Source organism: Lepidothrix coronata, unplaced genomic scaffold (assembly GCF_001604755.1).
Source record: "Lepidothrix coronata isolate B3197 unplaced genomic scaffold, Lepidothrix_coronata-1.0 Scaffold176, whole genome shotgun sequence".
NCBI classification, from domain to species: Eukaryota; Metazoa; Chordata; class Aves; order Passeriformes; family Pipridae; genus Lepidothrix; species Lepidothrix coronata.
In genome coordinates this window covers 1,979,436-2,004,290 of record NW_016690356.1, presented here as the reverse complement: position 1 = coordinate 2,004,290, position 24,855 = coordinate 1,979,436, and the positions used below count along the sequence as shown (strand labels likewise).

Sequence of the window (24,855 nt, the reverse complement as noted above, 5' to 3'; positions counted from 1 at the left end):
CTGCTCACTTAATGCTGCCCATGGCACTGTGTGGTGCCCTGCCATTCACTGCTCCTCTCTCAAATCTCCTGGCATGTGAGCGTTCCAGGGCAAAGGCTGGAGCACACAGTGCTCTGCACTTCCTGCACAGCTCCCAGACACCCAGCAGGGATACAGCAACCCTTACGGGATTACAGACTCCACATCGCAGCGGATCAAACACAGGAGGAACTCTCTCCACACTGCAGCCTGTCACCTTCAGCCCAGGATCACGCTCAGGGAATGAAAAACAACCCAGACTGGATCATATATATAACCACAGCACACAGGCCAACATGCATACTGCCCTAACAGGACACAGTGCCAGCAGCTTCTCTGGCAGGACGGGCTCAAATCCACCGGGCAACTGGATCTAAGAAGAATGGACAATCCCACGGTTTGTTTGGAACATTATAGAAGACACAGGTTGAATATTAATCAGAAAGAAAAAAGTACTGATCATCACCATATCAATGGGCTCAGTTTAGCTTCCAGTGCTCATTATTGTCTGGTGTGAGGTGCAGGACTGAGTCTGTACAGATATTTCCAAGTTTCAAAGTTATAGCTATGGCTTTATCCCCAAAGCCTCATGTAGAAAGGACTGCAGCAAATCTACAAAATACTTGAAGATTTAAAAAATAAATAGAAAGAGCACCAACCCTGCAATAGCATCGTCCAAGTGACAATGCTCAGGAACAGGGTCTGGAATATTTTACAGTGATTCTGTCACATTCCAGCACATACAAGGATGTGAACATTTACTTTAGCTAACCACAGAGTGCATGAGCATGCAGCAATATGAAAAGGGGTGCTTTCCAGTGTGTGGCAATCGGGGGAGTCTAACCAGAATATTAAGAGCCAGCCATATTTTACTATTATTTACCATCGAGGCACCACAAGAGCCACTGCAGCTCCTTTCTTCTGAATATAATCATCATATTGATAAAACTGGCACCCATCCCAAACTGGACACGGCTTTTTTGTCCCACCACACAAAGAGAGGCAGACACAAAGACAACCAGTGACGTTATATTGGCTACCAAAGAAAACAAAATCCAAGCCAGTGTTCTTCACCGCACGCTCTCTGCTTGGACTCTGAGGAGTCACTTTCAGACCCCATTTTTGGGTAAAGGGTTGACTGTTTTTGCATGGTAACCAGGCATGAAATTACACCAGCCACAATGCAGGCTGCTCAGTGTTTTTCCTGTGCTGGCCATCAGTCAGGTGCACAAGTGCTCCCACTTGGATTTAACTTGGATGCCACGCCAGAACACGTCCCATCAGCACCACACTTGTCACTTCCATGCAGGATGGTTTTGCTGGCATGTGAAAGCAGCTGAGGCTCAGAGCACGTTGCCTTCTTGGCAGGTGTTCTACCTTGCCTAGGGGAGACAGGCATAGGGAGTTCTATGTCTAGGAAAAATAAGATTATTGTAGCCCATCAGATATGATTTCCGGCTTTGAGGATTAGAGCTGTGTCATAGCGAGAGCCAGGGAAAACAGCTGGTTGTTCCTTAGCTTGCACCTTGTAACATTTTACTGCTTAGTTGCATTTATTTTAGAAATTTATATAATTTCCTTGCTGAAGGCATATCTCAGTCCTTCTCTGCCCACCCCCACCACATACCCAGCTCCCATACTCTTGTTAGAGAAACCGCAACAAAGGTTAAGCACATTTAAGGTTCACATTGTCCTCACTCCTTAAGGAGACAGTTTCTCCAGCAACTGCAAGTGTTTGCTTCTCCTCCACTCTCAGCACTCCCCACCTCAGTTTTGTCACTCTCGGTCCTCTGCAGAGGTGAGCACCTGTAAAACAGCTCCCTGATTTACACAGGCAGCCAAACTCTCCCTCACGGCAAGAAACTGGTGCATTTTGAACAGCAGTTACAAAAGGAGCAACATCTGCTCAGTAACCGCTCGGCAGAGCGTTGCACAAGAGCACTGACTTTAGCCAGCCTGATATTGCAAATGCCAAAGGAATCTGGTTCCCTCGTATCTCTCTGCTCGCGGGACCTCTGTTTAGAATATTTGAAATTACTTGGACTCCACCACATGAATAAGACCCCCCTGGGTTTCACTCTGACTCTCTTGCTTTCGCCACCTTTCACCTTCAAGAGGTTCTTTCCCATTCCTCCACTTTGCTCCCCCTCCAATCCCAGCAAAGAGCCTCATCTGCACCCCTGCAAGCCTGGCTCCCCCAGTTTTAATAAGATATAATCTTCAGTGATTGCTCTGGGCCATGGTTCAGAAAGGCTGATGGAGAACTGCAGGTTTGTCTGCAGGGCTCTTTGCTTCCGGCTCAATTCGTTCCCTCTTTGATGCCCTCGGGGAGCTGAAGCACAGCATGCTGATTATTTCTGCAATTTCTGCCTGTGACTGTCCTGCACCTAAACTGGCAGGGAGGGGACATTTCCTGAGCTCACTCCGGGAAAAGGCCCACTCCAGCAGAAAATTCGGTTCTCCCTCTCCCTCCTGAAAACAAGTCTGCTCCTGCCTCACCTCCCTTCAGCCCTGACGGTGGAATTTTAATTGAAGTGACTGGTGAAAGACGGGAGGGAAGGTGTGGTTTGGCTGCAGGACACAGAGTCAGGACCTCTTACACTCTCTACACCTTGCCCTGACGGTACCTCCTCATGTGCCCTGGGGATAACCCCGTGCCACGCAGGGAGAGCTGTTGTTCCACAGGGTGGAAGGAGCATGGGAAAGGTTTGCAAAGCTCTTTGATGCCGAAGCACAAAATTCTAGACCCGAGGTAACAGTTCCCTGGGTGTGCTGGGAAATCAGGTTCCTCCAAGTTTCCCTGAGAGCAAGGTCAAAACCACACTTCAAGTTCGCTCGAGAACGACAGCCAGTCTAAAATTAAGTTGAAAAGTAACTTCTCACCCTCTTGTGAAAGAGGCCACAAAAAGCCTAAATGCATCTTCAAAGCCAAAGCAGACCTTCAACAAAAAATACACCCCAGAGAGGGGAGCAAGCACAGGCATATGTTCCAAGGCAGAGCTGGGCATGACACCAGGGCCTGGGCAGGGCACAGCTGCTGCTCTCCGGGGACAGGGACTCCGTGGTGGAACATGCCATGGACCCACCCCAAGTCACCTTTTGCCACACTCAGATACCAGATTTCACAATTTATCCACCCTGATGGAGCAGAAGAGAAGATCAACACTGAAGCAAAAGAGCTTAACATAAAACAGAGCACATCCCTCTCGTGCTCTTCCTCTGTCCCGTGAGACCCATCTCATGGTAATTTGATGAAAAGTTATTTTTCCACCCAAGCTCTACTTTAAGTCAGGAAGCCAGCAGTGACAGCATGAGAAAGCTATTTGGGAATGGAACTGAAGAGCTGTCAGATAGCTTTGTGGGGTTAAAGAAAACCAACTTAGAAAACCAAACACAGCGGCCAGGAGATGGCAAACCTTAAGATGTCTGAAGGCCACAGGAGACAAACTCGGAGATTCCAAACTCACCAGGACTTTGTTGGCTTACAGAGCCTCCTCTCACTCCCTCCCCTACATTTCAAAAGATGAGTGTGCATTTCTGGGTTGGACTGGTTTCAGCAAAGTCTTTGTGAAATGAGCATGAGGACACGTGCAGGAGAAAGAAAAAAATATCAGGGGAGGCAGGGAGAAAATGGGAAAATTAATCCAAAGGCTGCAATAAAGTTCAAAAACTTTAGGAAGTCAGGGTTTTTTCCAGTTAAGTGCCCTGTGAAGGACAGGGGTCCCTCTGTGATGGTGCATACAATGTCTTTCAAGCCAGGTCTGTTGCTGGAGCAGAAACTCAACACACTTTTCCCCAGAGAAAGTTCTATTGTCCTGCAGTCACATCGCCAAATTCAGATGTTTAATTGGAAGTGTGAAACAGAAGGATTCCAGTCTGTTTTTAAAGAGAAAATCTCCAGGCTACCACTCCATCCCATAACTAACACCAGCTTTGTTCAGGGCAGGACCCAGCGCAGCTCCCTATCCTCAAAAGGAAAGGGAGGCAACATATAAACAACATATCACTGTACATCACAGCCTCAGAGCTGCATACCTCAAACAGCAACCAGTGCTAACAGTCTGAGGCACCTCGACAGATGTATAGCCAAGCAGCTATAAAAGAGCCTTTGTGCTGGCTGAACAGAAACAAGGCATTTTCTGTACGGGAGACGGCCCTGACCACCTCGCAGAATAAACGGGGTTACACATTTCACACTTCCCCTGCACCGGGAACCGCGAGGGCAGATGGCACAAGGCAGACGCCGCGGGCTGGAGAAACGACCTGCTGGCTCTGCAGGGCCACCTCAGGGATCTGGAGGAGCCACCCTACGACCACAAGGAAGGTGGCTTCGCCCTCGGCTTCCATCTCCCCCGCTCGCAGTCCCTGTATCAGAACTGCACGGCTTGATTTAAACCTGAGCCAACCTGCAATTCAGCAGAGACTTCTCCGTGCAAGAGATCACCACAAAACACCTCTGATCCACCATCCAGAGCTCCAGACAAAGGCTTTTCATCCCAGTGCTTCAGCACCCAGCTGCTATTTTGTATATTTTAAAATACACTTTTCATCTTCACCCTAGTTTCCAGCTCTGAAATTAGGCTAATTATTTAAGGCTGCAGGAGCCACGGTGTTATTTTTGGCCTAGAAAAGATAAGAAACCACGTGGACAGTTTCTCCTCAGTACAAGCACACACAGCAGCAATACTACTACTGGCAAACTTCAGGATTCAGCCAAACATTATTCCACAGGATCAGAGGAGGCTTCCACTTGGGCCCAGTAAAACACGAGCAAGACAAAGTGCAACTGCAAAAGGCTCTTGCAGTGACTACAGTGCACATTTCAACTCCACGGAGTCAGAGAAGGGGGGAAAAAAGATTACTTGAAAAAGCCAAAGAAAAATTGCTCTGTCCAAAACCTGGAAAAGCCACAGTTAGCAAACTTTCCCAGGGAAGCAAAAGCCCTGCTGCTTTATGAAGATTAAATCTGCTATTGTCTCACAGTTGTTGAATGTTTGCTTTTTTTTTTTTTTAAATAAAGTTGCCCTTGGCCAAAGATGTTAGGAAGTGTCTTCAATAGGAGAAGGCTATAAAAACAAGTATGCCAGTTTATTATCTGTGATGAGGTTAAACAAACAAGGTAAGATAAGGTGAGGGTAAGGCTTCTTGATAAATCATCTGTGATAAGGTTAAGCAAATGTCCCCTTTGTCAGGACAGGGAAGACTCACATGCAAGGGCAGGATATTTTTGCTGACCTGGACAATGAATGCAGGAGGTGAATGTTCTGGAGTCACTCATGTTGGACAGGACTGTTTTTAGTGAAGCATCTGGTCTGAAGACTGTAGGAAACCATTAAAAAAATTGGGTCAGGCATTTAACCCACCCTGCACCCATACATTAAGGGGGACTGGAGGAAAAAAGCCTTATAAAAAACTCAGACCTAAGATACAGTTACCCACTGAATATCTGTGCAGAATTACACATTATATTAGTTTTCAACCCCCACCTGTTAAGAACTTTCTCAGTCCTTATCGAGGACAAAGAACATTGCCCTCATGCAGAGATGCTGAGGAGTGAACTCTGCTGTCCCCTGGGCAAGTGTTTTCTCTCTCTGTAAGACAGTAACACATAACAAAACCTACGGTTATAAAGGATTAAGGCAGCTCAGTTAATACAAACTAGCACTCTCTCCTGCATTCCTCGCTAATACAGTGGTGACATAACCAGCCAAAACATGTAGCCTTAATTCAAATAAGGTTTAAAGAAGTTACTGCCAAGTAATTACACCCATTCAAGGCCCATGAGCAGAGGAACCTTCATTAATACCCTGCTGCTGCTCTCAGAGCACTTTTCTAACCAGTTGCACCAATCTGAAGTGGCAACCATGGACAAGAGCAGGCAACAAGTTTTCATGAGCAAACTTGTGCCTGCCTTTCAGGAGGCACACTGTCTGAGCAGGGCCACGGGGACAGTGGGCAAGGACACAGCATCCAAATGCTGGCTGCCTGCTCAGCAAGGCCGGGGCAACCCTGAGGCAGAGCAGCTTTCTGACAACGTCCTTCTTTATTCTTCTGTTAACATGCTTTTCTTCGCAGCTGGAAGAAGGTGACAGTGGCACTTCTGGAGCTACAAGCAACTTTTTACTACCCCTTCCTGCTTTCTAATGAACTGCTGGCTGAGTCCAAACTACAGGTTCCCATTTATTTCATTGCTAATCCTGGCCTCTGTCTAAGAACCTGTGCTTAATCCACAAAGAGTATCGGATGCTTCTGAAGGCTGCTTCCAAGAACAAAAATACAGCACTCAGCTGGAGCTCCCTAAAGCCATTCAGTAGGAAGGATTAAACCCAGAGACTTGGGTGGAACTTTAGATCCAGTGGGCATGACCCTACCTGTGCTCTCTTCATTACACAAGAGCAAGTCTTTGCCTTTCCCTAAACCTCTTTCTAAGCTAATGACTCTAAAGCACTGGCTCCAGGAGCCTCATCCCACAGCTCTGCACAAACATTCAGGGCTCCCATCCTGCACTGACGTGCTCTCAGCTATAAACCAGGACGCTAAAGGAAGCTGTTTGCCCTATCCCAGGACATCAGATCACCAAGCACAGAAGATGATCACTGAAGTTTCAGCTGCACTGAAAGTGGAAAAACTGCTGGGCTGCTCACCTGGAAAAGGGAGCTCGCTGTAGTGGCTGTCCTCTTATGAGCAACACTTCACATCAGGGCACAACACTGCAGTGTGGACAAAGGATTAATGATAATCGTACAGTTCCTACTCCAAGAGTCTTAAAAAATGGTCCTTAATAGCTTGGGCCCTTAATAGCAATATAAACGATATGCAGGCTCTGATTCTTTTCCTGAAATCACCATTACCACACAAGCTGCAAGTAACAGACATGAAGTTCAGTCGGTTCTTGAGAATTCATCTGAGAAAAATCTGCCATAACTTTTATTTTGGCTTCTTCATTATAGCAGCACTTTTAACTTGCTCAAGACACAACTAAAAAAAAACATTGACACTAACTTGTTTTCACAGTAGAAAGGTACTTTTATGTAAGAAACTAACCAGAAATAATCAGGACTCAACTTGCAGTTTTGCAAGGACTTCCAGTTTCAACTAAAACTTCAGCATTGAAGAAAACAAAACCAGTTAGTTCCCCAAACTCTTCCAATTAAGTTCCCAACTTCTTTGTGACACATAAAGGTCATTTTGGTCTGGGCATGCAGGAAGATAATCCCCACCCTTCAGGCAATTGGGATTTCTGGCAAGATTTTAAGAGGTCTCCAGCTGATAACCATGAAAGTTCACACCACCAGGAGTCCAGATAAGCTTTTAACACAGGAAATTAGTGTGAAAATGTTTTAAGCATTTTAAAGATCAATTAAGATGGTGTAACAGTCCAGCAAAGTAGAATCGAGTTCTCTGCTTCAAATCAGATGGTTTTAGAATACAAAACAGCAGCTCTTCAGCTGGGAGGTGTCTACAGGAAATAAGGTTAGACAAATGCAGGGTAATTAATCCTCTGTGCAGTCAGATTAGGGACTCACACGGTCCACAGGGCCATCACACACAGTCCAGAGCACTGGGCTAAACTGCTACTTGCCTGCTGCAGGTTGTCATCTTCCATCTCCCCTGTCCCTCCATGAACCAATGGTTCTCCCACCAGGGCCTAAAAAGCCAAGCTCCTTCCTGACACACCAGGTGCACTTGGGTACAATGCATGGGAAGACAACATATGCAGTTTTCATTTGTAATTGCAGGTGCAAGCTACAGAAAAAGGAACGTGCCAGCACTCCAAATGCTTTTTGCCTTTTGCCTTGTCAGCACCAGGGGACCACAAATCCATCAAGGACAGTGACTTCAGGAGAACCGAAAGGTGAACTGGCAACTCCCTGGCCGGGGTGAGGAGTCACCTGGAGTTAACAGCTCTTTTCAATCTCTCTCCCAGCACCAGCAGCAGACCAGTGACTGCCAACAGTGTGAACCAGCAAAATGTGATTGCAGGGATCAGAAATGCATCCCCAGACACTGCCCTGGTACACTGCCAGCCCAGGGAAGCACTCACAGAGCAGCTGCTCAGTGCTCTCTCAGGAGGGTGAGCCTGATAGGAACTACTTGCTCCAAAAGCATTAAGAAAGCCCTTCAAAACAGGTTAATGCTACATACCAGTGTGCCTACAACCAGCCTAAACCAACTCTGGATAATTATTTGTGTTGATTCGTTGAAAGTTCAAAAGCAAACAACGTTTTACATTAAATCTGAATTTTTAAAGTAACAAACAGATACCCCACCATATCCATACATTTACAAAATCCAACTTTTGTTCCTTCTCTGTAATAATCCAATTGGTTTTACTGAAAAAATCCCAGTATTTCTCAAAACACCATACTCCAAGTATACTACACTGAAGGCACTGGAGCTGTGTGTTCCTACCATCCTGTTGGTGACCTCAGCTAAGTTTATATTAAGCCCCTTCCCCACATCAGCACTTCATTTCTATTTCCCATCACCAAACAAGTCTGGCTTTTCTCTCCCCTGCTTACAGGCTCTGACATCTCCATGCTGCTGGTGCTTTAAGCTGCTCACAGGACTCAGCTATAATAGACTGAAGGGAGAAATGCAAATACTCTCTCCAAATTAATACAACTAACTCCCCCTCCCCCAAACATCCAGGTCACAGTTACCCTCTACATATAGACCAGTTAATAACTTCCATACTGAGAGCCCCAGATGAAAACACTTCATGTCCCCTTTAGTGAGAAAGACAAATTTTTTTAATTTACTTTTTTGCTGTCAAGTCACGTATGACATTTACGGAGATTCTGTTTATACAGAAACCATGAAGTGGTTTATTCCCCCACCCTTGTATTTTATACACAGAAATAAGCACTAAATAAAATGGAAAAAGAAACTTGCCAACTAAAAATTTGGTCAGATTTAACTGACCCATGGGAGATAACTGACTACAAATGTATTATTGGGTTTGGTATTGATTAGATTTGGAATTTAACAGTGTCCTTCCGAGGTGTCCAGTCAGGTGGGATTCTCCTGCAAGAAACAGTGCAGCTCTGATCACAGCACAATGTTGTTTCTTCCAAGTCTCACAACTCCAGCAAACTGTAAAGTAATAATCTACCCTGTGGGATGGCTTTCCCATCAGTTTAAAAGAAAAAAGTACAATAGAAAGCTTCTAGTCTGACTTATCTCCCTCTGCCTATCCCCACCGCTGCTCAACAGAACAAACTCAAATCCTCAAGTATCTTCTGAGTGCCTTAATTAAGAAACTGGGATGATGAGCTATTTTACTAGAGTTCTTTGTCCTGCCATGCAATGAAGGATTAGCCTTTCCTGACTTGTCCTCAAGATAACAACTAATCCTGATGGCTCTCTCAACTCAACAGGCCGCACAGATCCTAATTTATAACCGAACCACTGCACTTCACAACAACAATAATGAGGAAAAAAGCAATACTTCTGTTTGCTGGATTCATGACTGAAGCTTCCTAAGAGTCTGCACGACACCATCAAAGTCCTCATTTCAGCAACCCTCAGCTTAGGCATTAGGTCAAGTCACCCAGCTAACTAAGGACAGATTAACCGTGTGCTCACAAAAACTAGGTCAGTCCCAAACAGTCTCTGTAGCCTGGAAAGGCATCTCTGTGTAAGCATGAACCACACAGCCTTCCACTTTGAAAAGGATGGTCTGCAGAAGGGAGTGTGATCCAGACTCAAGTTTTGTTACACTTGCTCTTGAGTTCTGCAACACAGAAGAAACCTTTACCAACCTGAGTTCAGAAGTCACTAAGAAATAACCTAGTGATGCCAAGTTCTCCCTCTTCGAAATATCTGGTTCTCAAACACTCAACTATTTTCTGAACTGAAAGAGTCAGGTCAGGACCTGGGTGCAGACCCAAGATAAGTCTCCTTACTCCAAACCCTCCTAACCCACACCTGGTTTCACAAGCCCAGCCTGCAGCCTTTACTCTCTCCTTTGGCCTCTCTGCCCTTCTCCTCAGCAAACACCAGAATTAGACCACAGTGGTCAAACCACGCTGCCTCTCCCACTGTCCTCACAGTGACTCCCTGTCACATCAGTCACGTATTTCCAGTCTCACACTGACCCCCACACATCACCTGCTCTGCCCAGATAATGCTCTTCTCTAGTCTTACCTGTCTGTCCTCTGACAAAATGCCATTCCTCATTACCTTCAATTCAGGGAGCTCAATCTCCATCCAGCCCCAGAACGCATGGCCACCCACTTACAACTTAATCTGAAGCCAAAAAGACATCTCAGAAGCATTTTGAAGATAAAATTTAGTGCTGGAAGAAAGATGATTTATAAACATCCACTCCAAAACTCTGGGCACATTTGTATCCTCCCTCTCTCACACATGATTTGTATCATAGGTTTCTTGAACGAAGAGGTGCAGTGGGCTGCACACGCAGGGAGATAAGATATCTGTGCTGTCAGGGTTTGCCAAGTTCCTATGTTCTCTTGGACAAAAAGCACAAGCTTTGAAGCCAGGACAATACACATATATTAGAGCATCTGATTTCAGAAGTGCTGCTGGATGCTCCCACCACCAAGACAAGTCTGGACTCTAAGGCGAGGGTTTACAGAGCCAGAGTGACCAAACATCACAGTCCAACCCCACTGCCCTCAGTGTCTGCAGAGAACCAAGGTGCTTCAGAGCACCCTGCCCAGCACCTCTTCACACCCTGCTCTGAGATGCTGCAGCAGCCACTGCATACAGTGTGCCACACGAGCCACCTACGACAGGATTAATCTCCTTTTTTTGATAATGAAGAAAGGTTTTCTCAGAGGATAAAGCAAAGGAACTGCACATTAGCTGTTAGCAGCTGCACCTCTTCCCAGTGTTTCAGATCTGATCAATCACAGCAGGACTTTCATCTTTTTTTGACTTCTGGCTGTCTTACTGAAAGCCATAAACTTCAGTTTTGCCCGTGGGAGAGTCCATTCCAGAAACGGTACATTCTGGCACTGCCAATGTACTTGGCAGATATAATGTGCACTTTAAGGGCTTTCCTAACTTCAGTGAATTTCACAGTAGCAATTATCTTCAATTACTCCAAATGAAAGACCACACAAAATGTTAATTCAAACCCCCCTTCTCCCAGAAGACCCCTGCTATCCCCAGTCACCACTGCCCCACTTTTTCCTTCACCAACGCCCAGAAGGTTGGACCTTGATGCTCACGTTTCCTGATGTGATTGCTGCCTTTGTCATACCTTCTTTTCCATATATATCATAAAAAATCCTGTCTCATTTCAGGGTATTTAAGAGTACTTGTGTCACCTCCACACAGACACATTTGGCTGCTTCTTACCTAATTTCTCCCACAGCCTCAATGAGAACAGAAGGAAAACCAGAGAAAACAACTGGGCATTTACACCAGCAATTAGAGGTAGAATAAGCCACTCTGTGAGATCCAGCTCTTTCTGCTGCACTGCAAGACACAAAGCAGCATCACCTAAAAGCAGTGTGTGTCAGAAGAGCTTTATTAGTGAATAAATTAATGGGATATATCAGCACTACCATGATTTTTAGCAGCTACGAAGAGCTTGTATTAAAGTTGTGAAGATATTTAACATAAATTAGAACAATATTCAGCAGAAGCTACGAAATAAGACTGAAACAAAACCAAGCTACACAGCGATGGCTTCGTAATTCAGGTGCATTTAGAGGAAATATCAGACTCAAAATGAAAACTGAGGTCAGCAATATGTTGGGATGGTTCAAATCACAAATGAGAGAGCTTATCTTCAAAACTGAAACTTGTTCTCAGGTTGAATTGCCAAGACCACACATGGCACCACATGGCAGTGCAGGAGAAAACAAAACTTCTATGTCCCCGTGATCCATGCAAGATGAACTGGGAGAACTACTGGTGAAAGTCAAGAGGAGAAGGAAGGAGACTTAAGTATGTAAATTTTTTCTGAGAAAAGCACACAGCAAGTGTGCCAGAGGTCCAAAATACCAACATTCACTAGAAATGCAGAATCACTTCACTTCCAGAGCAAGTTCAGTACAAGCCTTTGGTCCTCCTTAGGAGGAATGATCACACTCTACATTGCTTCACAGAGCCTCGAGCTCCCTTCTGTAAACTTCTGAGATTTCACAGCTCCATTCTTTTCATTACTTTTTTCTTCCAGTTTGCTGCATGAAACCTCTGGTCTTGGCTGCTCCACCCTATAGAGCACTGAGTTTTACAGCTATTTGTCAAACAGCAACGAAAGCCTCGGCTTTGTTTTTACAATGATGATAATCCTTGCCCTAAAGAACTCACATTTAACGGGCATGTCTCATCAGTGACTCACTCGACCTGTGTCAAATAGGGCAACCGCTACGAGCCTGGTCACAGGAGCCTAAAATCCACCATGGGCAGTAAACTGCTCCTGGAGCAGCAGCCTGGGGGGTTAAATGAAGCTCCCCAGAGCCCAGGGAGCTTCGGTTCTCAAGCTTGCACAGGCTGTTGCTGCCTCTTTTCTGGGGTGAGATGACACAGGAAGTCCAAAGAATCCTGGTGTCAATTCCTCTACTGTATTTGCTGAAAAGCTCCTGACGGCAGGAAGAGTGTGAACAAATCCTTACAAGTCTTGAAACGGGCAATAACCGGTGCCACTAATGAAGTGGTCTAAGAGGCACCGCGGAGAGCAGAGCAGTGACAGAAACACAGGAAGGGGGGGAAAAAAGGGGTTTTGAGACAGACTGCTGCGAGCAGAAAAAACACACAGAGCCGGGCCTGGTGATGCATTTGGGCACAACACCAGGGCCAGGGAAGATGAGCAGCACAGTAAAGACATTGTGGGATCCTAAAAATCGGAGAAAGGGGGCAGTGACAGTCATGTAGATGAGTAAAACGGTTCTGGGCAGGGAGCCCACCACAAGAACAGTGCAGGGGAAAAGCCACCCGCAGAGAGGTCCAGCAGCGCATTCCACGTTTGAGATGCTGCGGACTAAAACCAGCGAGCTGGGGGGTGACTGAAAAGCCCTGAGCTCCTCGTTTGTGCTGCCACTTGAGCCTCTCCAGAATAGGAAGCGCAGGCTGCAAAGGAGAAGTTTGAGGTTTGGGTTTTCTGAGGCCAACGCCGCTTTGTTTGCTGAGCCTCGTGCCGTCGCGGCTTCCCTTTCCATGGGAATTGTGAGGGATCTGGTGGCTCTGCCCCAGCAGAGCAGGCACAGATAAACCTTTTCCTCCATCAGGAGCTCACTGAAATACAACGCTCTGCAATTCACTTCCAGTGGCCTGTTACTTGATGTTCGTGAACGTACAAGACACGGAAAATGTCGCTTTTACACCAGGCTTTCCCAACACAGCTGTTACGACAGCTGTGTTACTTCACACAGCTATTGCTTTATCTGAAATAAAATGCCAGGCACATTTCATCTAGTTGTCTGGGCAATGAGAGGACCACATCAAAAAGAAAAAAAAAAAAAGGAAAAGATGACAGGTTTTTAAAGTGAAAAGCCACAAGTAAATGAGAGTGGACCTACTCCTTGCAGAAGCAGAGTGCTTTCATCACTGAAACTCTTCCCTCCTCCCCAAACAGCTGAGCCTTAACATCTCACACTCTTGGGTTACTTCTGAACATCCTACACTTTATACACTTCACACAAACCAATTTTAAGTAATTCATGGCACTCAGGAGAATCCAGCACTAGGGATAATTTAACAGAAGCTGATCAAACAAAACTGATTTTGAGAAAAGCCCCATCTATTTCTGTCAGACAGCATTCCTAGTGCAGTTGTGTGCTGTCATTAGCTATTTCAATCCAACATTTGATCATACTGAATTTAGGAGAGCTCTGCCAGTTTAAGTAGAACCAAAATGTTAACCTTCAGTAACTTAATCAAATGCCACATGGTACAGGCACTCACAGCAGAAGTTATTTCAACTCTGAATGTCTAGAGAAAAAATTTTATGCGGCTAAAAACTGTGGAAAAAGTTACTGACTCCTTACAAACTTCTAACCACAATGCTGGCAATACATAAACTAGTTCCAGGTCTGAAAGCAAGGAACGTGGAGAGACACTGTAAGTCCAGAAAATCTCTAGGCACAAAAGATATGAATGAATTACTGCAGCTGGAAACCTCCTTCCCCCTCCTCAGAGGCTTTCCTGTCACTGAACTGTGAACTGAAACGAGGCAACAGCTTTCAGGGGCAAAAACTCAGTGTCAGAAGTTGAACACAAGTCTTCGCCAGTGAGAGAGCAGCTCAGCAGCAATATCTGTCATCGTTTGTGACCACAGCTCCTGTCACACGGGCAGAAGAATCCCCCCCTTCACCACATCTCATAAAAGGACAAAGCGGTAGTTGCGTCAAGTCATAAATGTTTGTGTACAAAACCTGTTCACCCTCTCTTCTGCTTTCAGCTTCTCCCTTAGTTCTATGACAGACCTACTGGCATTCGCTCTGGTGAAACTGCAGCTCAAGCCCTGTAAGTGTTTTCAATCAGACAGTCTGCAAACACCCAGGACTCGATTCAAAAAGCCCAGCACACCCAGGCAGGAGAAGACCCTCTCACCCCTGAGAGGAGCTGCCAGCCCCCAGCAAACAGCAGCAGGAGACTCTGCCACAAGCAGGCTGGGACTCTCAGGGTTTTTTTCCCCCAAATGCCAAAGTTGCAGCCATATCAGTGTGGGCAGACCATAAGTTTTGGCTCGTCCAAAGCCATCACCAAGAGTGGTGGCTTGTCTCTGCTGACATCAAAGACCTGCCAAGCATGTGGGGCTGCCAGCAAGTCCCCAGGGCAGCAGCAGATATGGGCTGTGCAGGGTGACAGTGCCAGCCACCAGGAGACATCTCTAGTTTGGGAAAAAACTGTCAGTGTCAGGGCAAACATCTGTCAGCCTCACACATTTCCACTGCGGTAAGAAACACGGTAATTGTATCATCCATTTTCCACGCTCGCACCATGACAAGCTAAAGAAGATAAAAGAGGTTTGGGCAGTCAGGACTGCAGGCAGTCGTGGCCATTTTGATTTAAGTTTATTCCCTTTCTGTCTAAATAAACATATCTGTTACGAATGATGAATGTTCCTCCCCTATCCCTCATGTGCCTCGTGTCCAACTCTGTTTCCCTTAGCGCTGCACTTCCATATTTCCGTAGGTCTTTCCTGACACTTCTAGGAAACAAAGAGTGTAGAAACTGTACAGCTGGGTGGTCAAGCTGCAAAGGGAGGCGAGGGCTGGAGGAACTGCTATGTACAACAGCACTCCCCTGCTGCAGCCTCTCCCACCCTCCCCTCTACCTCCCCCAAAGCACGTTCCTCATCCTTACCTCGTAGGACCACACGCACTGCACTCCCGCAAACCTCCGCACGCATCTCCCCACTTCCACGTCCTCGTGGGTCGTGTACATCTCCCGCAGGCACTCGCCGATGTGGGGCACCATCCTCCGCAGCACCTCCCGGCTCATGATCACTCCTGGCCCCCCCATGCAGAAGTTCTCGCCTGGTTCCAGCGCCAGCTTCCCCATCTCCTCCGTGGTGCCGAGCCCGGTCTGTCCCAGGAAGAGCGGCTCGCTGCTGTTCAGGCTCCTGAGGAAGTTCTCCAGTTTGTCCCCTTTGATGTAAACGTCATCGTCAGCCCTCATAAACCATTCGTATTTGTCCAAGTAGTGGTCATGCATGTATTTGAGCATCATGAAAGATTTCTTCTGGGGTGGGTAAGAGTCGTCTACACCTGGAAGCGGCACGATGGGGATGGGAATAGAGGTGTCCGAACCCTCGCTGGAGAAGAACTCAACCTTGCCAGGAATGGTTTTGGACCATGTTCTAGATTGAAAAAGACAAGAAGGACTAATTAAGTATGCAAACCAGGGCAGGCAGAGAGTGCTATCAGAGACTGCACCTCATCTGCTTTAAAAATTGTCTTTATAAACGCCTTGAAAGGTTATTTTTTACCACACAAATGAGGACATGGCACCCAGAGCAACTGGTACAACACACAAAAAGTTCTGCTATGACAAGCATCTGAATATCATTTTTGCACCTCCACATGTTAGAAAAGTAGTTGATAGTAGCAGTTCACCAGTGGAAGGTAGGATTTCTTATGCACATTCAGTTTTGGACTAACTAATATTGGCCACAAAATACAGGGCCGAGCCAGTATGGACAAACAGTTCACATACAACTGGATTTAACACTTTCAAAGCTTCCCTGCAAGTTATTCAGCATCATTTCCACCTTCCATTCCGTCTAAGCCTCTCCAAAAGCTCAAATGTGCACTCAGAAGCACTGACTTCCAGAGAGTAAATTCACATGAACTTGCAAGGAATCGGTATCCCATGCAAAAGCAACCAAACAGCAGCTTCTCCAGATGCTGCCTGAAGAAGCAAAGCAGGGAACATGGAGGAACAGTAACCTCAGGTGGGTTTGCCCATACCAGTCAAGTCCTAAAAGATGCCTGTAAAACATGTAACTCCCACAATAACATGGTGCTGCCAACACTCACACCTCCAGCAGCTTGCCAGACAATTCATTCCAGATTTTAGTGGAGAGGAACATCACAGAAGAGGAGCTTTTTCTGCACAAAGCAGCACAGAGACAACATCTGCTCCACACCTTCCGTGCTCCTCTGACAAATCCAACCCATCTGTGTGGGCAAACTGGGTCACTTATATGGCAGGAAGAGCTGCAGGATGATTCCTCAAGGCAGACTGCAGAACACTGTCTCCTCCAGGGAGGATTTTCAGTCATGTAACTGTTACAGCCTTGCCCTAAAAATTATTAATTTTAAGCTTTCAGTACTATTTTCTGAGATTCTATCTGGGGGAAAAAACCAGAGACCACATATCCCTCATAGAAAACTATTTTCATTGGTAAACCAACAAGTTTTGCCCCTTTTTGTATAGGGGGAGAATATTTTATAATTATATTTGGTGACTATGCTCAGAATATAACCTAAAGGTGAATTTGAAAACACTCTCAAGGTAAAGGACACAGTATTCCCTCAATGCATCACTGTCACTCTGACCAGATGCCTGTCAGCACAGGTTTCTTGCCAAAATCTGAGCAGAAAGTCTGAAACACAAATATATTTCAGAAGAATTGTTCCTTAAGCTCCACCAGAAAACACAAAGGTATTTAATTAGACCTACGTAAACATCAACTTTGACACCTTAACAGTTTCACACTAATTGAGCTGTGTGTAATTAATATCACCCAATTACTTTAAAAGCTTTGTCTTCTGGATTTCTTACTGCCATGGGTAGTGTTTCGTAGGAAAAGTTTAGATCCCAGCTTCCCAAAGAGCACAGAGTGAAGCAAACAGGAACATTCCCATTGACTTCACAGTAGAGGTGATGAGGTTTTTAATCATCAGTCATGCAATTAATGCACAGTACTACTGGTTATAAGTCATATCCTGTTAAAGCACGGAAAGCTGCCCCTTTTAAACGTGACATGATCATATCCTGACCTTTCACTAATCATTAAGGAAGTTCTGCTGTTTATTTTCTGACACCCACACTCAACATACAAATCATCTACGGCTCTTCCCATACCAACCCCCAATCTAAGTTTAAAAGACTTCTCTTTGTTAAAGGTACCTGATGCATTTCAATTTTAATCTCACAGAAAGAAAAGGCAGAAGAAGCTACTGAAAAATTTCATTCACTGCAAGCAGTTCCCAAGGGAGCTTTGGATGGACTCAGGACTAGTTATTAGCTAAAGCCTTATGGAAATTTCTGTTTATTGATTTTTTTATTCAAAAGCAAACAATGAATTTTCAGACTTGCTCTCCATATCCGGAAAGATCTGCCTTTGTAATGAATACAATCTATGGACAACATAGGGTGTTTTCTATCACTCCAGGCTGTAGCTCCTTTCTGGATTCATGAGGATTTGTCTTCAACTATTTTTTTAATTTTTTTTTAAACCACCACCCATTTTGTTGGTTCCCAGCTTAAATTTACTCCCTGCTCTCCACCTAGGTACCCTCACCTCAGGACCCACAAAGTATTGTCAAGAGAAGAATTCCCAGTCAATGCAGAGGGAACAAAATGCATGTACATCCATAAACCCTGGCATGTTTGATTCCCAGCCTTCTCATTGCCCTAAAACCCTCAAATTAAAGCCAGTTTGAGCCCATCTTTCCGTGTGTCTGTGCCATACTTAAGTTTCACATTAAAGCAGGAGTAAAACAGAGAGTAAACCATATATTCCTCATATGTGAGGAGCACAACACAGACAGAAAGACCAGGTCCTAACAATAACCACACCCCAAGGACCAGTGTGCGACCTGGGTCGGCACCAAAACGTTACTTCAGCCTTGGGATCTCACGTCAACCACATCAACCACATCGACCAAGCCCCAGCACAGCTTGACTGAGCCTTTGTTCACTTCCTGCAACAACACAATTTCTGGGATGAGACAACTCGACGTGTTATTTGTGACTGTGGCTTTGAGCATTTGTTCGAACCCAAGCGGGCAAAACACATTCCCACATGGAAAAATGGCCCGAGTGTCTGTGTCAACGCAAGCACAGCTCGGCAGAGGCTGAAACAATGGAGTCACCACGGGCTGCTCCTCACGTCGGAGCCGCAGCTCGCTGCGGCCCTTTTCTGGGGAGAGAATACACAGAGAACAGTTTGCTCAGGAAACATGTTGTTGCACTCAGCCAAAGAAGCCAAACCACAGACAGCAAGATGAACTGCGAGCACATTTTTCTGACCCCAGTTGATAACAGCAGAACCGAGGGCTGGTAAATGCAAGGACGAATTCTGATCAAAGCAGCTTTTAACTTTTTTATCCGACGTTGCAAAGAATCAGACCTGGCTTGATCACCAGCAACTCCACAGATTAATGAGTTAACACCTACGTTTCTTGCCTGTCCTCCCACCTCCAGTCTCGTTTACCTTGTCTGCTCTCAGGTTATGGGCAGCAACCTGACCCCTTCAGCTCCTTAGCACAGAGCTCTTGTCTCAACATCTCCCCACCTCTGCGGCCCCACCAGCACCCATTGACATTGCTTTCCTGGTCAAGGGTTCTCCAATATAAGACTTGTAGGTTGTATCTGAAAAAGAACTGTATGTTTGATAATTAAAAAAAACAAGGGAAAATGTTTCTATTGAAACTTGATGCTCTCTTTCCCCTGCACTGCCCTGTCACCCTCAGCTGTTTAAAGGACATGTGGACACAGCATTTCTGCCACCAGACTCCTGCATCTACATCTGCAGAGAACACCTTGGCTGCAGTGATCACTTGCTGGTGGTCTCAGTCAGCTCAAAGCCATTTTGACTCCGTCCAAGGAGAAATATCAGGTTCTGAATACAACTGATACATGTCCTGAACTGGTCATTTAAAAACCCAGCAACTGAACTGCTCTGACAGATCCCAACCTTATCTCCTCCGTGTAATCTGAATCTGCTGCCTAAACAGGAGGATGTGCATGAATCAGGACAGCAAGGTTCTCTATTACCTTCCCCAGGAGGTAAAACACCTGCACAACAGTGTGTGACCTGGTTTCTCTCAATGCAAGAGGTACAGAACTCTAACAAAGCAGAAGCTTGTCTTTTGGCAAGAAAATCAAAGTGAAAATTAAACAAACACAAACAAAATCAGTAACGCTTCCTGAGGAGAAAGCTCTTAGCAGAGGACATCAGTCTCCAGTATTGGTGGCTATCAAATCAATTTTATCACCCCTCAACTGGTTTTGCACACTGGATACCCTACATATACCCTAATCTGAGCAAGTCACAAGCAAACTGGGTGAAAAGATTTTATCCCAGCTGGTACAGGTATTCACAAAATACAGAAAACTTTGTGCACACTGAGTGTGCTAAAAACCCCAATATCTTCTAAAAAGTGACCACAACCATAGTCATCAAATGTTGTTGTAAGTTTATTTCTTCATTCAAAAAGAAACTCAGAAAGCATAGTTTGAAGCAGGAGGAGCAGAGATCTTGAATGTTTTATTCTTGAGTTTCCAGTATTTATTATTTATTTGTATTACCTAGCTTTGTTATCAGCTCTGCAGACTCGGCAGAAGCACAGTCAGTGGTGTTATGCAGACAGTGCTCCCTTTGTAGAGACCCAAGCTAAACACTGTGACAAAAAATAGTTTTTGTCTGCAGCTCAGGAACATCCCTTAGAGGAGATCAGAGAAATCATTTAAAGTTTTGAGAAACAGTCATCTTGTATAATTACGCTGAAGAAAATCATAATTTGTGAAGAACTCAGCAAGATAACAGACATAAAAGACTTATGTCTTGAATGCAGCTAAATTTCATGTTGTATTAGGGCTAGTTTTGCATAACTTCAAGGTCCCATCTTTCCAGCAACACTCGCTGCAGGGGAAGCAATGAACCACAGCTCAGCCAGGAGAACTGAGCATGGAAACCAGCACACTGCTCCTGTACATGGTACTGCACATGACCATCATGAGAGGTCACCAAAAAAAGCTGTTTGCTAAAATCTCCAGATAGATTTAAAAGACCTTGTCGTTAAGATCTGCATTACAGAATTCAGATTTTGAGGAAAAGCTCCTGCCAAGTTTTTGCAGGGCAACTTTACCAGAGAACCCAAGCAGCTTCTACAGCTCTTAAGAGTCCTTTGAACTAAACTCTTCCAATTTAAAGTGATGCCAGTTTTCTGCCCGTGGATATCCAGCCACCTTCCTTGTGGAAGCAGGGACAGAAATGGATCTATCACCCATAGGCACACCAACAGTCAACGGGTCAGGCGAAGATCAAAGCCCAAGTGTCCCAGAGGTTTGGGCCGTGTGGTTATTGTGGGGTGTGTAGGTGACTTTGTTGCTCCTTATCTCCCACGTACCAATGCCAGCTGCTCTCACTGTATTTGTTTCATACTGTTCCTTAAACATTCTCGCAAATTTTAGGTTACTGCTCGGAAAGCCCAAGTACATCATGTTTCTGCTGGAAGGTACAAGGGCAGGACAGAACCGAGCCCTCACTATTGCAAGACTGTGGTACAATTCACACGTGAAGTAAAACACGTACTGCGATGTCACGATGTTCAAAGTCACTTCACATGACCCCCAGTGCCACCCAACAGCCTCCACCCAGGCTCTGAATTCAAAAGCAGCACAACAATGTGTTTTGTATTACACTTCTGCAGCAGCTAGTGCAGGCTTAGACAGATAATATGAACTCCTTTAGACCCCAAATCCTTCTGGCTGCCTTTCACTTAAGCCTTTCCAAGCACTCAGGTATTTAGATTTCAGTGCACACTGTTTTCTATAAGCCACCACTACCAGTGTGGCAGCAAATGGAGCCTCCAAAGGGCATCCTTCTGCCACAGGAGAGGGATGGCTCAGCACAAGCCCTGGGCATCACTCATGGTCTTCGTGGCACTGGAGGGTGCCGTGGGGACTGTCCCAAACCCAGTACTGCGGCTGTGCTCCTGCAGAGATACTGCCAAAGGCCAGCCGCTGACATCTCGCCATTAACTGCATTCACACTACTCTCCTGCCACGTTTCCCGGGAAATCTAGTTGCTACGCAAAAAAAAAAAAAAAAAAAAAAAAAGAAAATGGGTTAACTGCCTGATATTTCTGTTCCTGAGACAGCAGACTTAAATCTTCTGGGAGCCTGCTTATTCCCATCCTCTCCTTCCCGCAGCTCTTTTAGGACAACTCCCCTCAACTGCAAAGCCATTAGCACATATTATTGCACTTTCCCTGAACCCCAGCCATACTTTAACTCCTTCCTGCCCGGCTCTTTTCCTGACTATTCCTTGTCCTGTGATGTGACACCGCAGTTCCTGCTGCTGCGCTTCACCGGCCTCCTGGAAGGGCAGCTCTGCTAACCTGGCTGTCAGATGCAATAACCGCTGAGGCTGCAAACCTGCTCTGCGAAAACCTGTAGATCTAAAGCTTATTCTCTGCCTCGTACACTACAAAAGCACGACTGTTTCAAAGAGCCAGCTGCTCCCGAAAATCCAGCAGGCCTGATTTGCCTTGCAGTGGTCATTTTGCTCATGATTGATGTTCAGGAAGTGGATTGCTTCCCCTCTTTTAGACCCTATCTGGATTCACAGCAGCAAGGATCAGCAAATGCTTTCTGCTCCGGTCCCTTTTAGCTGTGTCTGTAAATGGCCTTTGAGCCACAGCAATTTGGAGGTATTCAGCCTCTGAATCCCTAATTCCTTTCAGCGTGGTATCAAGGCTCTGCACACGCTGCCACCCCGGGAATGCCTTGCTAGCAGCTTCCCATTTCACTGGCTGTGCCAGCGATTCAGCTCACCAGGATGCTTTGTCAATGTAGTAATCCCAGCAATTGTCTGCTTGAGTACTTCATGGCAATCAAAAGCCATTTAAGATTTCAGGTTTGTCTTCCTCTTCCCCCCTCCCTACCTTCCCCCGAAGATGTCTTCCTGTCACCAGGACATTAGCTCATTTCTTTCACCGACAGAGGTGACAAAAACGAATTTAGCCCTACCACACTGCTAAGTGTCTCTTTATCCTCCTTTCCAAGAGCAGACATCATCTCTAGAGGTTAAACCAAAATAGCTGTGTGGCAAAAAGCAATACTCAGATCTCCTTCTAAGGGCTGAAGGAGCCCGGTTCCATTAGCTGGATTTGTTAAGTTGCATCTTCAGCCATTGTTTTGTGTGAGCAGATGTTGCAGATCTGGTTCTGTAAACCCAGCTCTGCCACAGCACGCGACTGCTCAGCGAGCACGGGCAAAACCAGGGATGAGAATCCTTCCCACACCAGCAAAGCGAATTCCTCCCCAAATAACATCAATCTCTGGACAATATTGTGATAAATTTCCCTTTCTTGAATTCTTGACGCAAAATCTGATGGATGCTAGACAAGCTCTTCTGCCAGAAAACCTGTTACGTGATGTTCCAGCACAACTCCAGCCTCTCTGTATGTAAATGTAAATTACACAGCGCATGAGATTTGCAATCCAAAATGCTCCATCCCACATGGTGATGAAAAGAACATAACCCTGAAGAAACAGATTCTTTCACCCATTTCAAAGCACCAATCATGTTCTCCCTGTAACTTAATTATAGTCTAGTACTAAAAGAAGGAATTAAGTTTCCATTAAAATCATAGTTGGTGGACAATATACCTCAGATTGCCCAAATTAAGCAATTTTACTGCATTTGGTGCTGATATAAAGAGAGATTTCCTGGAACCAGAGCTGGGCAGAGGAGGAGATGGAGATGGTCCATCATACACGGTTTTGCCATCCTGTACTTATTGGCCAACAGGGCCAAGTACTTTTCAGCCAGGGCAGGCAGGAGACGGAGAAGGGTTTGTTCCAGCACAAGACTAAAGGGGATGTTTTATTAAAGATCCTCTCCAGAGCTCCTGGCTGCTCCTCCGATGGTGCTGGCTGTGCAGTGCTCAGCCAGAGCTGGGGTTATACCCGAGCTCACATTTTAGCTCTTAACTCTTTCAGATTTCCCAAGCCAGGCTTCCCGCGCAGCCTCCCAGCACTGCCTGCTGGCGCGGACGCCGGAGCAATAAGCATATTCCAGCATATTTCAGCAGAGCAGAGTGTTTCACCAAAGCCACAGACACGTCTCTCACAGAGGAGATGATTATCCTGATGCTGCCGAGGCTTTGGACAGAATTCCTGTTAGCACTCACGGCCATACCCAGCTACAGCTGGAGACCACGCCGCGGGCTACAGCAAGCAGCACAAAGATCGTCCCTGCTCCAAAAATAGGTGTGCTCAGGTAACAAGCACTCGGCTCTGAGCCCCCAGTTCCTGCACTAGCTCCACCAGCCCAACGCTTGGAGTGCTTCACCCAAGCTGACTTCCCTCATCCAAGCTCTTTCACTACCTGGTCCAGCCTCAGCAGCAGCTGTGGCGAGCAAAGGTGGGTTTTACTCTTTGTTCCCAGATGCCTTTCCTGGGTCTCATTCCCAAGCACATGCTTTTGGCTTGGTGCAGTGGTCTTTTCTTCCCTATCCAGATGGTCACAACGGTCTCCAAACTTTATTACTGTTCCCATCAGGCTGTCAGCTCTCCCCAGAAGCAGCAGCCAAGGACTGCACCAGCGAGGCGCAGCCGTGCCAAGGCAGAAGCACTGAGGGACGAGGCACTTTGACGCCCGTGCCCCCTTGGGTGACCAGCGGTCGGTGCCCCCTCGCTGTTGTGGGGCATCCTGACCCTCAGGCAAAGCCGCTGGGGCCACCTGCCAGGCAGCACTTGGCTGAACCAGACCCTGTGAGAGCGGCAATGCGACTCCCTCGACCCCTCGCATCTCCGCCGACCTGCCCGGGCAGCGGAGGAGCGCTCGGGGCACTGATTCTCCTGCACCCCGCACCCGCCCGGACAGCGCCCCGGGGCTCCCTCCCTGCGCCCGGGACGGTGCGAGGAGAGCCGGGGCTGAGCGTGCCCCGAGGATCGCGAACACCTGCCTTGGGCAAGGGCGAGCGGTCCCCGCGGCCGGCGGGGACACCCCGGCTGCAAGGGCATCCCGGGCCGGGGGGTCGTCCCTCGGGGGGACCGGCCGTGCCCAGAGCCCAGCCCGGCCGAACCGAGCCGAGCACAGATGAATGGGACCGAACCGAGCCAAACTCAGCTCAGCTCAACGTGGCCAAACCGAATCGAGCCGAGCCCAGATGAATGGAACCGAACCGAGCCAAGCCCAGCTCAGCTCAACGTGGCCAAACCGAGCCGAGTCAAGCCAACCCGACCCGACCCGACCCCAAGCCCATCCGAACAGACCCCAGCCCAAGGCAGCCCGCCGGACCCGAGCCCCGCCGAGCCCTCCCGACCGCAGCCCCTCGGCCCCCTCCCCGCCCTCTCACCGGTGCGCGGCCACGGCGCGGCTCCGCAGGTACTTCTGCGCCGTCATGACCCCCACGAAGAGGAAGCTCTGAGCCGGCGGGCCGGGGCGGCGCG

The 24,855-nt window shown here is 46.8% G+C and overlaps 1 protein-coding gene across 1 annotated transcript in view; it reads right to left on the bottom strand.

Annotated features, from left to right (window-relative positions):
• Positions 1 to 24,855, bottom strand: part of LOC108504846 (chondroitin sulfate synthase 1-like) — a 34,223-nt gene extending 9,368 nt beyond the window's left edge. The window contains exons 1-2 of the mRNA XM_017830332.1: positions 24,762 to 24,855; positions 15,304 to 15,799 (exon numbers count right to left, since the gene is read on the bottom strand). Coding sequence (XP_017685821.1) covers positions 15,304 to 15,799; positions 24,762 to 24,808 — 543 coding nt within the window. The 5' untranslated portion in view covers positions 24,809 to 24,855. The remainder of the gene's footprint in view (positions 1 to 15,303; positions 15,800 to 24,761) is intronic.